The 15,777-nt window shown below is 36.4% G+C and overlaps 1 protein-coding gene across 2 annotated transcripts in view; it reads right to left on the reverse strand.

Annotated features, from left to right (window-relative positions):
* The window catches only part of LOC145212519 (histone deacetylase 5-like), a 55,428-nt gene that overhangs the window by 4,251 nt on the left and 35,400 nt on the right, over nt 1–15,777 (reverse strand). For both annotated transcript variants that reach the window (XM_080080666.1, XM_080080665.1), the window contains exons 16-18: nt 8,381–8,482; nt 8,196–8,313; nt 1,037–1,250 (exon numbers count right to left, since the gene is read on the reverse strand). In XM_080080666.1, the coding sequence (XP_079936792.1) occupies nt 1,037–1,250; nt 8,196–8,313; nt 8,381–8,482 (434 nt within the window). The remainder of the gene's footprint in view (nt 1–1,036; nt 1,251–8,195; nt 8,314–8,380; nt 8,483–15,777) is intronic.

The raw sequence follows: 15,777 nt of genomic DNA on the forward strand, positions 1-15,777 counted from the left end.
ATTTTGTTGTTGCATTTACACTATAACCTATTTTAAAACATTAATATATTTCCTATGCTTATTTTGTATTGGGTCCCATATTAGCCATCTTCTTTTATAACCTTAGTCATTTCTGCAGGCAAAAACTCATGGGTCCCCACACATGCAAAGTTGAAAATAATGCAATTCAAGAGATAACCATGAGAAAGTCGAGTGTTGTAAGATAAAACACAGTGATCGGCACTGGGCTTAAATAATAATACTATGTACAATACAAACTATAAAATCAGATTCACCCCAGGTATTGTTTGAAGTATGTCCTATTTAACGTTTTAAAAAACTGACCCATTTTAGGGGGCTAGTAGGGTAACTAATGAGGTTCGACACATAAACGAAAAAATATATAAAAATCACAATGACTCAATCAACAGCACTGTAAAAAAAATGTTTAAAATTTTGACCACTAGAGGTGTGTTGAGCAACAACCGTTAATGTTTCTGACGTAATAGGGCTGTTAACAAGCCCCCAACTGCCATGGCGCAAAAACGTCCACCAAGCAACCCACCAATGAGCAACATACAACTGGTTGCCCTTGTAACACTATTGCGCCAAAGAAATCTTTCGTTTGTGGTGCCCAGTAACATACAAATACGTTTTACACTTTAGGGGCTTGTGGGGTAAATGTTAGGACTACAGGGTTGAACACAACAATCAACAACTATAAATGGCATACTCTACAAGAAATCCAAATTTCAGCCAATTCTGACACTGTTTACAAACTCATCCATTTTAGGGGGTTAGCGGGGTAAATACTGGGGTTATCAACAAAAACAAAGTGGGATGCACACCTACATAACTATATCTACCATCTGTGTAAGTTTCAGCCAAATCCATCAAACATTTGATGGAAAAACGAGTCGGACAAACTTTGGGAAGAAAAAAAAAGTAAGAAAAACAAAACAATTTGAGTAAAATCAATATGTGTCCCCTTCAGGGAAGGGGACCCATAATAACTGTTGAGAACCACTGATACTAATTCAAATAGCACATAAAATACCTCCTCCAGAGAGCCAGTTCCAGGAAAAAAGTGTCCATCATCATACCGATGAACAGAAACAACCAGGACAGTGGGATCAGCATAAAATATGTTCTGAGTTCCATTACAATGGTGTACATCCCAGTCAATGATTAAAATTTTCTTGTAATCCTTTCCATACATACTTTGTAATTTGCGGGCAGCAACAGCAACAGAATTAAAGTAACAAAAAGCCCTGAAAATTCATTTGTATAATTCAGAATGCAAGATCTGCAGTGACCAAATAAAATATCTTAAACACTGCAAGCTTATGCAAAATAATACCTTGCATTGGCATTTATATAATCATATAACTTAGAAAGTTAACTTTTCTATACACTCTCTTTACATTTGTTTACATGCAAGTTGGTAAAAATATTTAAACTTTATGTTTAGAAAACATTTATTAACTAGAAAGGTGGCTTTCTAATATACTTCCATTTTATATATTCTATATCCTATTTATCAATTTACTATACATATCATTTCATCTACACATAATAGGTCCCCACACATGTGTTTGTGCAGATTTACGGTAAATGTTGCGGTTATTTTTAGATTCTTGACAAATTTATTTGAAAACATTAAACCAACTTTAAAAAAGGTTTGTCCGTATTCTTTTTGCATCATTTATTGTCATATAAATACAAAAACAGTAAAACAGAACGGAAAAAACTTTTTTTTTTCAATTTAATCTCTAGCTTTGACCTTGATATTGTTGTCCAAGGTCAGTTTTTGAACACAAATTTTCCTAGAAAGCCTTAACAGTTGTATTACAGACACTATAAATTAAAAGCTACAAAGGTATACATAAAAAATCTATTATCTCTCAACTTTGTTTCGCAAAACGAGTACCATTGACCTGTAGTAACCTCTCACTGTGCAGACGCCGTTGGTGTGCTCAACAATACTGTTTTGCTTAATTTATATATGACTTGAGTATTGAATCTTGAATTGATTTGTCAAAAATAAAGAAGCTACGTTATGACAAAAAATCGTTCTTAACTGTGTTTATAATACCTACAAGTTGACCTTTAGTGACCCGTGCTCATGCCGCGACCAAGCTGACAATGAGAATTCAAAGACCATTATCTTTCGAAAAAGTCAAGTTATGTTTCCTCTTTATTGATCAACACCGTTTTGCCTAACACATAACAAACTGAAGCGCGTTTATCGAGTTTAAATCACGTCTTAGATGCGAAACCATTACCAAAACTGAAAATGGGCGTGATAACTTAATAAAACGACATGGCACTGCTGCGCAAATACAGTGGATTAATCACCGAAACGACTGTCTCGTAAAACTTCTCTCCGACGTCAAGCAAAGCACTCCCGCTCTGCATTAACCGCTTTGATCGTAACCAGTAAGTTACTCTCTTGGGACTTCTGTCTGAAGATGTACACATGTACTTTAGTCCAGAGGTGCCCAGCCCGTTGATCGTGACCGACTTGTCTGTCCTGGGCTGATATCCAGTTGATCGCGAGGGATCCAGAAAGTTATTTGAACTAGAAAGGTGGCTTTCTGATATAGTTCCATTTTATACATTCTATATCCTATATTACCAATTTACTATACACACCATTTAATCTACACATATGATTGTGTTTGTAAACAAAAACGAATGGGTCCCCACACGCATGTTTGTGCGGATTTACGGTAAACAAATGTTGCGGTGATTTTTAGATTCTTAGGGAGAAATTTTTAGAAAGCATTAACCCAACAGCAAAAAAGTTTGTTTTTATTCTTTTTGCACTATTATTGTCATATAATTACAAAAACATTAAAAAAGAACGAAACAAATACTTCCAATTAAATCTCTCGCTTTCTCTTACCCAGATATTGTCGTCCAAGCTCGGGTTTTAAACACAATTTTTTCTAGAAAGCTGTAACAGTTGTGTTACAGACACTTTAAATTAAAAAAGCAATTTGCTACAAGTGCATACATAACAAATTGTTTTTCATTTAACTTTGTTTTGCAAAACGAGTACCATTGACCTGTAGTAACCTCTCAGGGTGCACACGCCAAACGACTGTTTGACCTTTTGACACCGTTTTCAATAGCACGCCGTCCTTAGTGTTCAACAATACCGTTTAGCCTAATTTATGCATGCCTTGAGTATTGATTCCTAAATTGATTGAAAAAACGCTACGTTATAACGAAAGAAAGTTCTGAACTGTTTTTGTAATACCTACTAGTTGACCTTTAGTTACCCGTGGTCATGCGGCGGCCAAGCTGACAACGAGCACTTGCAAAAAGTTTATTTTTTCATCTTTATATTGATTAACAAAGTTTTGCTTGACATATACGAAATCACATCATAGGTGTGAAACCTTCGCCAAAACTGAAAATGTGAGTGATAACTTAATAAAATGACATAGCATTGCTGTGCAAAAACAGCCGATTTTTAATCACCGAAACGACGTCTCATCAACGTCTGTCCGACGCCAAGCTGAGCCCTCCCGCTCTGCCGTCTTAATCGTAAACTAGTGAGTTACTCTCTTGGGACTTCTGCCAACAGTGTCTTTCTTGACCAAACAAGCGTAAGACACATTTACGTTTCGGGGGGGCCTGTGGGTGAACCGCTGGGTCATTCGGGGTCAAACTTCTGGAGGATCAAGTTCAGATTAACTAGAAAGGTGGCTTTCTGATATACTTCCATTTCATATATTCTACACGATATTTGCAAATTTACTATACACATCATTTTATCTACACATATGATTGTTTTTGCAAGCAAAAACTAATGGGTCCCCACACGCGTTCGTGCGGATTTACAGTAAACAAACGTCCTGGTTATTTTAAGATTCTTAAGAAAAAACTTAACCAACTTTAGCAATAACCCAACTTTAAAAGTTTTGTCCGTATTTTTTTTGCATCATTATTGTCATATAATTACAAAAACAGTAAATAAGAACGGAAAAATACTTTTAATTTAATCTCATGCTTTGACCTTGATATTGTCGTTTAAGGTCAGTTTTTAAACACAATTTTCCAAAACTGAAAATGTGCTTGATAACTTAATAAAACGACATAGCATAGCTGCGCAAAAACAGCTGATTTGTAATCACCGACACGACTGTCTCGTAAAACGTCCGTCCGGACGTCAAGCTGAGCACTCCCGCTGCATTCACCCGCCTTAATCGTAAACAAGTGAATTACTCCCTTGAGAGTTGAGGCTTCTATCTGACTGACAGTGTACACATATTATGGGCTGTAAAAAAAATCGGCTAACTATTTGGCCGATTAAGGCAAAATTTCAAATACTGAACGAATAACCTACTGCAAACGATTGTTTAACATTTCAGCACATTAGGGCTTGTATTTTTGGCCTAAATCTTATTATTTTGGGGTTTAAGGGGTAAAATGGGTGAATCCAATAAAAAGTTACAAAATTCTTTAGAATACCTTACATTGCACCAACCAAAAAAGCATGAAACTCTCAGATTATGTACTTTAGTCAGTACGGCCATTTTAATTTTTTTTTCGTTTTGGGGGCCTGTGGGTGAACCGCTGGGTCGTTTGGGGTCAAACTTCAGGAGGATCAAATTTGGATTAAAAACTAACATCTGTCCGAATTTGAATAAATTTAAAGCACTCTTTCTTGACCAAACGCATTTAACAAACCAGCGTTAGACAGAAATGAATATTTGAGGGGTTTAAGGGGTGAATCGAAAAAAAAGATACAAAATTCTTTGAAATACCTTATATTGCACTAAACAACAAAGCATATCACTCAGAGATGCTGTACTTTAATAAGTATAGCCGTTTTTAAAAAAATACGTTTTGGGGGCCTGTGGGTGAACCGCTGGGTTAATCGGGGTCAAACTTCAGGAGGATCAAATTTGGATTAATATCTAACATGTGTCCAAATTTGAATAAATTTGAAGCACTCTTTCTTGACCAAACGCGTCTCACAAACCAGCGTTAGACAGAAAAAAGAAAAAAAAATACGGACAAAAACAATATGTGTCCCCTTCAGGGAAGGGGACCCATAATATCTAACATATGTCCAAATTTGAAGCACTCTTTCTTTACCACACGAGCGATACAAACCAGTGTTCAAAATTTTACGTTTTGGGGGGCCTGTGGGTGAACCGCTGGGTAATTCGGGGTCAAACTTCTGGAGGATAAAGTTTGGATTAATAACTAACATATGTCCAAATTTGAACCAGATTATGTAATTTAGCCAGTACATCCGTTTAAAAAAAATACGTTTTGGGGGCCTGTGGATGAACTGCTGGGTCATTTGGAGTCAAACTTCAGGAGGATCAAATTTGGATCAATAGCTAATATCTGTATAAACTTGATAAAATTTAAAGCACTCTTTCTTGACCAAATGAGCGTTACAAACCAGCGTTAGACAGAAAAAAGAAAAAAAAAACTATAGAATAGTGTAAAAGCATATAGAGCCAATAAATGATAGCTGCAGACAGTGCACACTGTTTCGACCTGTAAGGTCTCATCAGTGCAGCTGGTGACGAGAGATCGGCCGAGCCAATAAATGATCATTTATTGGCTCTTCACTGTGGTTCCCAAGCAGTTGCGTGGCCATTGTGAGTCAGTTTCATCTGTGCTGTATACCCAGTTGTGGCATCGCACAGACTAGGTGATGCATGGGGTTGCACCCTGTTGCTCACCACAAACTGGAGTGCCGTTGGATGGCTACACTAGCCAATACGGCCGATCTCTCGTCACCAGCTGCACTGATGAGACCTCATAGGTCGAAACAGTGTGCACTGTCTATAGAATAGTGGTTTTCCTATATATTGCCAGTTTATATATACTACATCATATTTAACGATGTATCACATATACCATTTACTATATTTTTTATGGATATATATTTGGCACCTACATTTCATTGGGTCCCTATCTTTTTCCTGGCACTTTATAACACACATATGCACATGCGATTTGGTAACAGTAAAAATAGGGCACAATCATTGTTACAGTGGAATAGTGGTTTTCCCATACATTCCATTTTAAAGAACTGTGCCATATTTATGCACCATTAACGTCGATTTTTCACGGTTTCATTTCTGTCAGCAATCATTGTCTCGTGACGTTTGACTGTTGTAAGGCAAAGATATGGTGCCGATCGCGGCAGGAGGGGCCTGTTGTTAACGGCCATAAAACGCAAAACTGCGTGATACAACAATTGCATAACTAATGTTTTTAGATGATCTACAAACATATCTTAATTGTACAGTGTAAAAAGACTGCCTGATAGCACGTTCAGTTATGCGTGAGGCCGAGATATTCGCTTTTCAGTGGGCAGGTTTGCCCTTTTCCCGCCTAATTGGGCTTTTTTCGACATGGAGTTGCGCGTTGTTTTCACGAGGTGGAAAATGGATGAGTCCAACTATTTAAACTTTTAACAAAGTTTCAACATTTTTTTCCTTAATAGCCCTTTGTTTGTTGAATTATGATTTTTAATCCGCACATTCCCTGGCAATTGGAAACCAGTGAATGTACCCTTGGGACTTTTGTTCTATAGTGCCTGAAGATTTAGTGATGGTTTAAACACATATGGGGGCTGTATCGGTAGCCACTGGACCCATGAAGCAAGAATATATAATAACAGACATGGAATGCCGACAAACAACTGCTTAAAATTTCAGCACAATAAGGGTTTTCTGACCTAAACAAGTTGTAAACCTAAAAAAACACTTCAGGGATGAAAAGCAGGTGAATCCAACCAAAGGTTACAAAATCATTGAAAACACAAAATTGTTAAAAAACTAGAAGGGTGGCTTAGCACATATTGCCCTTGCATATACACTATAACCTATTTTAAAACATATATATATTTCCTATGCTTATTTTGTATTGGGTCCCATATTAGCCATCGTCTTTCAGAACCTTAGTCGTTTCTGCAGGCAAAAACTCATGGGTCCCCACACATGCAAAGTTGAAAATAATGCAATTCAAGAGATAACCATGAGAAAGTCGGGTGTTGTACGGTAAAACACAGTGATCGGCACTGGGCTTAAATAATAATACTATGTAGAATACAAACTATAAAATTAGATTCACCCCAGATATTGTTCGAAGTATGTCCTATTTAACGTTTTAAAAAACTGACCCATTTTAGGGGGCTAGTAGGGTAACTAACCACAATGACTCAATCAATAGTACTGCAAAATTTCAGCCCATTCCACCAATGTTTAAAATTTTGACCACTAGAGGTGTTTTGAGCAACAACCGTTAATGTTTCTGATGTCATAGGGCTGTTAACAAGCCCCTAACTGCCATGGCGGAAAAACGACCACCAAACAACCCACCAACAAGCAACATACAACTGGTTGCCCTTGTAACACTATTGCTCCAAAGAAATCTTTCGTTTGTGGTGCCCAGTAACATACAAATACGTTTTACACTTTAGGGGCTTGTGGGGTAAATGTTAGGACTACAGGGTTGAACACAACAATCGACACCTATAAATGGCATACTCTACAAGAAATCCAAATTTCAGCCAATTCTAAAACTGTTTAAAAACTCACCCATTTTAGGGGGCTAGCGAGGTAAATACTGGTGTTATCAACAAAAACAAAGTGGGATGCACATCTACATGAATATATCTACCATCTGTGTAAATTTCAGCCAAATCCATCAAACATTTGATGGAAAAACGAGTCGGACAAACTTTGGGTAAAAACACCCATTTTAGGGGGCGAGCGGGGTAAATACTGGGGTTATCAAGAAAAACAAAGTGGGATGCACATCTACCATCTGTGTAAATTTCAGCCAAATCCATCAAACATTTGATGGAAAAACGAGTCGGACAAACTTCGGGGGAAAAATACCCATTTTAGGGGGCTAGCGGGGTAAATACTGGGGTTATCAACAAAAACAAAGCGGGATGCACATCTACATAACTATATCTACCATCTGTGTAAATTTCAGCCAAATCCATCAAACATTTGATGGAAAAACGAGTCGGACAAACTTTGGGAAGAAAAAAAAAGGAAGAAAACAAAAGAAAAAAAACAAAAACAATTTAAGTAAAATCAATATGTGTCCCCTTCAGGGAAGGGGACCCATAATTTTACTTTGAATAAGTTCAAAGTAGGCTGTTTGTCCAAACCCACAATAAGTAACAAAAGGTTGTAAATGTATTTCCAGTCTCAGAAACTTACATAGCCAAGTTTTTCTGAGCATGATGGCCAGGTGGACGAACAAGAGCAAACCCATTTTTAAGTTTGTTTTCAGCAACAAGAATTGCCAAATCCACAGTGCAGCCAACTGCCATGCGAGCTGTAAATTGACTGCAGTTAGTCTCAAAACTAAAATAATGTAATTTCACTGAGAAAAACAGCCATACCTGCATTGATGGTTGCAAGCTCATTCCAAACAGTATCTATATCTATTCCATTGTCAACCCCAACACCACCACAAGGAAGAACAATAAATTTACTTGCTAGATCTGCAAATAAGATGACAATCTGACAGAACAAACTAGATTGGTGGTTTACCAGATATTGCTATTGCACATGCATTTGTAGATACTTTTTAATGATAAATATACATCCTGTGTTGCTCAACATTGGGTCCCATACATGGCATTTTTGGTGTATGACCAGAGGTTTTTTATTACCTTATTTGTTTCTACATGCAGACATGCAAAGTATTTATTTAGTATTTTATGAATTAGACAGATGAAAGTTTGGTGCTGTCAGGTGAAACACATCAACAAACTAGAAAGGTGACTTTCCTATATACTTATTCTATTCACTTTCTATGTACTATATCCATTCATTCTGTTTAACAGTTTACAATATACACCATTTGACGAACTAACGTAATGGTTTTTGCAAGCAAAAACGAATGGGTCCCAACACATGAGTTTATGCGATTAGTTACTTACGGTATAAAAATGGTGTAATTATTTTTAGATTCCGAGGACAAATAATTTGAAAGCATTAACCCAAAAAGTTTTTTTCATTATTATTGTTATATAACTAGAAGGGTGGCTTAGCACATTTTGTCGTTGCACATACACTATAACCTATTTTAAAATATTCATATATTTCCTATGCTTATTTTGTTTTAGGTCCCATATTAGCTATTGTCTTTTATAACGTTAGTTGTTTCTGCAGGCAGAAACTCATGGGTCACCACACATGCAAAGTTGAAAATAATGCATTTCAAGAGATAACCATTATAAAGTTGGGTGTTGTAAAGCAAAACAGACTAATCGGCACTGGGCTTAAATAATAATATATTGTTTGAAGTATGTCCTATTTAACGTTCTTTTTCAAAGAAAAGATAGTGGCATAATGGTGTAAAACAAAAAATAGACACCTATGAACAGCAAATTCTACAAGCTGTCCAATTTTCATTCAATTTGAACATTGTTAAAAGGGTCACCCATTTTAGGGACCAGTTGGTTGAATTGTGGTGCTACAGGGCAAATTATAACATTTGAGGACTTAAAATAGTATGTTCAATAAACTTTGCAAATTTTATAGGGACGTTTTTTTAAAAATTCACTTATTTTAGGGGGCTAGTTGAGTAAATGTTGGGGCTACAAAGCAAAACACATCAAACCTACAAATAGCATAGTCCACATCAGTGGCGCAACTAGCGGAAAATTGGGGGGACAGGCAACGAACTACCAATACGACTTTCCCAAAAACGATTGTATTGCTAAGTGCGTATCATAGATTGGTCGAATGGTCTGACGCGCCTTTCCACAAATACTATAAAAAAATGGGTTTCGTCCGTGGATTGTACGGATTCTAATGCCATGAAAAAGTAACACTTGTAAGTCACAAAGTCCATTGCGATAGTATATTGACGTTTTGAACTAAGGCATTGTTTCGTAACAAATAAACTTGTTCGACTGGGTGTTTACACGTTAATCTTTCAATCTGTCTTGGTGGAATTGCAATAATAGCTTTACATATAGACGTAGACGTAAATTACAAACAGGTTGTTGAAAGGTTTTTTGGCTGAAGCTCCACGGCGATAAACATTTTATTTTTGTGTGTTTACATGTAAATATGTTTTCAAGTTCCAACAAAGATCGTTGTTGCGGTTATTTAGGTTGTTGTATAAATACATCGCAGAAACTTCGTTTTTACCATCGCAATACATGCCGATGAAGCGATTTATTGCTGCACAGGCTTCTCCTGTGAGTTGAAACCCATGGTCCACATGCTACCAAATTTTACCCTATTCCGACACTGTTTAATAAACTCACCCATTTTAGGGGGCTAGTGGGGTAACTAATAGGGTTTGACAAACTAAACTAAAAATATGAAACGTCAATGACTCGATCAATAGTTCTGCACAATTTCAGCCCATGTTTAAAATTTCGACCACTAGGTGTTTTAAGCAACAACCGTTAATGCTTCTGACGTCATAGGGCCGTTAACAAGCCCCTAACTGGCATGGCGCAAAAACATCCACCAAGCAACCCATAAAGTCACAAACGAGTAACATACAACTGCTCGCCCTTGTAACACTATTGCGCCACATAAATCTTTCGTTTGTCGTGTCCAGTAACATACAAATACATTTTACACATTGGGGGCTTGTGGGGTAAATGTTAGGGCTACAGGGATAAACACAACAATCAACACCTATAAATGTCATACTCTACAAGCTATCCAAATTTTAGCCAATTCTGACACTGTTTAAAAACTCACCCATTTTAGGGGGCTAGCGGGGTAAATACTGGGGTTATCAGGACAAACAAAGTGGGATGCAAATTTACATCACTATATCTATCATCTGTGTAAATTTCAGCCACATCCATCAAAAATTTGACGGCAAAACGAGTCTCACAAACTTTGGGAAAAAATACCCATTTTAGGGGGTAATGGCGTAAATACTGGGGTTATCAACAAAAACAAAGTGGGATGCACATCTACATAACTATATCTACCATCTGTGTAAATTTCAGCCAAATCCATCAAACATTTGATGGAAAAATGAGTCGAATAAACTTTTGGGAGAAGAAAAATGAAAGAAAAAAAACAAACAACTTGAGTAAAATCAATGTGTCCCCTTCAGGGAAGGGGACCCATAATAACCCATTTTAGGGGGCTAGCGGGGTAAATACTGGGGTTATCAACAAAAACAAAGTGGGATGCACATCTACATAACTGTATCTACCATCTGTGTGAATTTCATCCAAATCCATCAAACATTTGATGGAAAAACGAGTCGGACAAACTTTGGGGAGAAGAAAAAAGAAAAAAAAAAGAAAAAACAAACAAACAATTTGAGTAAAATCAATATGTGTCCCCTTCAGGGAAGGGGACCCATAATTACAATAGTAAACTAGAAAGGTGGCTTTCTGATATACTTCCATTTTATATATTCTAGACGATATTCACCAATTTACTATACACATCATTTGATCTACATATATGATTGTTTTTGCAAGCAAAAACAGATGGGTCCCCACACGCGCGTTTGTGCGGATTTAACGTCCTGGTTATTTTTAGATTCTTAAGAAAAAACTTAACCAACTTTAGCAATAACCCAGCTTTAAAAGTTTTGTCCGTATTCTTTTTGCATCATTATTGTCATATAATTACAAAAAAACAGTACATAAGAATGGGAAAAATACTTTTAATTTAATCTCATGCTTTGACCTTGATATTGTCGTTCAAGGTCAGTTTTTAACACAATTTTCCACAACTGAAAATGTGCCTGATACTTAATAAAACGACATAGCATAGCTGCGCAAAAACAGCTGATTTCTAATCACCGAATCGACTGTCTCGTAAAACGTCTGTCCGGACGTTAAGCTGAGCAATCCCGCTGCATTCACCCGCCTTAATCGTAAACAAGTGACGTACTCCCTTGAGAGTTGAGACCACTGGCGCCCACTTATGGGGAGGCGGGGAGACGCCGCCTCCCCAGGTATCTGTGTCGCTGACTACGTCATAAACAAGTTTTGCGTTAATTTATGCACATACAGTATTGTAGTAACTCTGTACTACTGCACAGTCAAAGACTGTCTGGTTTGAACAGACAAACCTTTCTGAAAAATCAAACAACCGATATTGTTACGTCACAAACGTATACTTGAAGTGTTACAGGGTTGCCATACCGTCCTTATTTCTAAGATTTGTCCTTATTTTAAAGGGCAATGTCTTAGAAAAAGTTTTTGTCCTTATTTCTAAGAACTGTCCTCGTGTTTGATGAGTCCTTATTTTGTCTTATTTTTAACAATTACAAGTCAAATCCCTGCTAAAAGTAAACCTAGACCTGGGCTGTCGTGAGATGCACTATGTGTTTTCTACGAACAAGGAGTTGAAACAGATTGTTCCTGGCAAAAAATATGACAAGTGATATGTCAAGGCTCGTATAAATGCAAAGATTTGTTCAAAAACGTTTATTTCGTTTGACATGAAAGTCCAATTGTTCGTGTGTCCATATTTCGAGTTCCATGTCGATGGCAACCCTGGTTATATGCAATGAGCCATTGGATAAAAACATGCAAGAAGTGTTTGCTAAAACTCGGTCAGCAACATCGACACAAATTGACATCGTTTACAAAGGGGGTAGCTTTTAGTTTTTTTCAGGGTGAGCCGCATAACATGAAAATGACATTAGACGACCACACAGCTTACAAGCACAAACACAGCGCCGTTCCGCAATTGTGGTCTACAAAGCGGTTTTGTGGGACCAGCAGGAGCTACAATATTATTAAGAGATAGCACTACTGTCGAACAATAAAATTATGTGGCATAAACCACTAACTTCTCATTTATGTCATCACAATTAACAAAGAAAGGCACCTGTATATGCACAGTAACGAAAGCATTGATACTTTAAGTCTTGTATGTGATGTAACAAACTGTTTTTGGATCATTTTTATGCGTCCTGTGAAGTGTAAAACTAGGTAAACTTAAGACCACATGTTGTTGTGGGAACACTTTCGTAGCAAATTAACTTTCAACGGTTAACTCGTTGTTTTCCAAGGTATATATTTAGAACAAATACCTTCGCGGGCTTTACTTTGGTAATTCCTCATTTAAAAAAAACTAAACTTAAATGCGTTACATGCAATTTGCTGTGTAAATAGAAAACATGGTTGAAACCAACCAAACGACCTAGAAACGTAAAAAAAAAAAGATTATTATATTGGCTTTTTAGACGCATGTGCGCCTTGTTGTGGAAAAATAAAACATGCTTTGCAATAATTGTTGCGGGGAAAGAAAAAATGTATTACTGCATAGTTGGGTCGGCATCAGCTGCTAATGTTATGTATACAAGTACAGAAACACTGCAAAGGGTGTAACTTGCGACGTTAGGTGACGTCCAGGCTGAAAATATTTTCGTCTTTACCGAGTTATGAAATTCTGCCTCCCCGCCGATTTTAGCAAGTGGGCGCCTATGGTTGAGACTTCTATCTGACTGACAGTGTACACATATTAAGGGCTGTAAAAGTAACTATTTGGCCGATTAAGGCAAAATTTTAAGTGCTGAATGATAAACCTACTGCAAACAATGGTTTAACATTTCAGCACATTAGGGCTTGTATTTTTGGCCTAAAACTTATTATCTGGGGGTTTAAGGGGTAAAATGGGTGAATCCAATAAAAAGTTTCAAAATTCTTTAGAATACCTTACATTGCACCAACCAACAAACCATGAAACTTTCAGATTATGTACTTTAGTCAGTACAGCCGTTTCTAATTTTTTTTTTGGGGGGGGGGGCTGTGGTTGAACCACTGGGTCGTTTGGGATCAAACTTCAGGAAGATCAATTTTGGAACAATAACTAACATCTGTGCAAATTTGAATAAATTTAAAGCACTCTTTCTTGACCAGATGCATTTAACAAACCAGCGTTAGACAGAAAAAAGAAAAAAAAATACGGACAAGGGGACCCATAAAAAGTTAAACACAAATTTTCCTGGAAAACCTTAACAGTTGTATTATAAACTAGAAAGGTAGCTTTCTCATATATTTCCATTTTATTTATTCTATATCTTATTTACCGATTTACTATACACACAATTTGATCTACACATGCAATTGTTTAAAAAACAAAAATAAATGGGTCCCCACACATGTGTTTGTGCAGATTTGAGGTAAGCAAATGTTTGCATGACAATAATAGATTCTCAAGGAAAAATTGTTAAAAAACATTAACCCAACTTAAAGTTTTGTCCATATTCTTTTTGCATCATTATTGTCATATAAATACAAAAACAGTAAAAAAGAACAAAAAAATACTTTCAATTTAATCTCTTGCTTTGACCTTGATATTTTCATCCAAGGTCAGTTTTCATACACAATTTTCCTAGAAAGCTTTAGCAGTTGTATTACAGACACCATAAATTAAAAGCCATTTGCTACAAAGGTATACATAACAAATTGTTTTTATTTAGCGCCTTTCGCAAAACGAGTACCATTGACCTGTAGTAACCTCTCACGGCGCAGACGCCGAAAGACCGTTTGACCTTTCAAAACCGTTTTCAATAGCATGCAGTTCTTAGTGTTCAACAATACAATACTTTTCTTATTTTATACATGACTAAAGTATTGATTCTTGAATTGATTTGTCAAAAATAAACAAGCTACATTATGACGAAAAATCGTTCTTAACTGTGTTTCTAATACCTACAAGTTGACCTTTAGATACCAGTGGTCACGCCGTGGCCAAGCTGACAACGAAAATTTAAAAACCATTTATCTTTCGAAAAGTCAAGTTTATTTTTTCATCTTTATGTTGATCAACAACGTTTTGCTTGACATATATACGACACCGAAGCACGTTTATTAAGTTAAATCTTGTCTTAGGTGTGAAACTTTTACCAAAACTGAAAATGCGTGTGATAACTTAATAAAACAACATGGCATTGCTGCGCAAATACAACGGATTTCTAATCACCAAAACGACTGACCGACGCCAAGCTGAGCAATCCCGCTAAACCAGTGAATTACTCCCTTGGGACTTCTGTCAGCCTGACAGTGTACACATATTATAGGCTGCAAAGGTTATTATTTGGCCGATTAAGGCAAACTTTTAAATACTAAACAAGTAACCTACTGCAAACAATTGTTTAAAACTTCAGCACATTAGGGCTAGTATTTCTGGCCTAAAATTAAACCAATCATTTTGAAGTTTAAGGGGTGAAAAATAGGTGAAATCCTTTTAAAGTTAAAAAATTCATAACTAGAATAGTGGTTTTCCTATATACTGCCAGTTTATGTATACTATATCATATTTAACGATGTATCCCATATACCATTTACTATATTTATATTGGATATATATTTGGCACCTACATTTCATTGGGTCCCTATATTTTTCCTGGCACTTTATAACATAATTGTTTCTGCAAGCATAATCTAATGGGTCCCCGCACATGTGCATGCGCGATTTGGTAACAGTAAAAATAAAGCACAGTCATTTTTAAACTGGAATAGTGGTTTTCTTATATATTCCATTTTACAGAAACTGTGCCATATTTACGCACCATTTTAGAGTGCAATATAACTAACATCGTAACATCAAACTGTCTCAATTTCATCTTAATTGGACATTGTTTAAAGCTTTACCCATTTTTTGTGCTTCCATAACGAAGTTTAACAATTCAGAAAAAATTTGTTTATTTTTTACGTTACTTGAGTTTACTTGGGTTAAAGTGAACGAGTCAATAGTAAATGTTAGGTATACAAGGTAAAACACAACAATCAACACCTACAAATGGCAAATCATCCAAATTCCATTCACTTCCGACATGGTTAAA

This window comes from Phallusia mammillata, chromosome 2 (genome assembly GCF_965637545.1).
Source record: "Phallusia mammillata chromosome 2, kaPhaMamm4.hap1.1, whole genome shotgun sequence".
In the NCBI taxonomy this organism is placed as follows: domain Eukaryota; kingdom Metazoa; phylum Chordata; class Ascidiacea; order Phlebobranchia; family Ascidiidae; genus Phallusia; species Phallusia mammillata.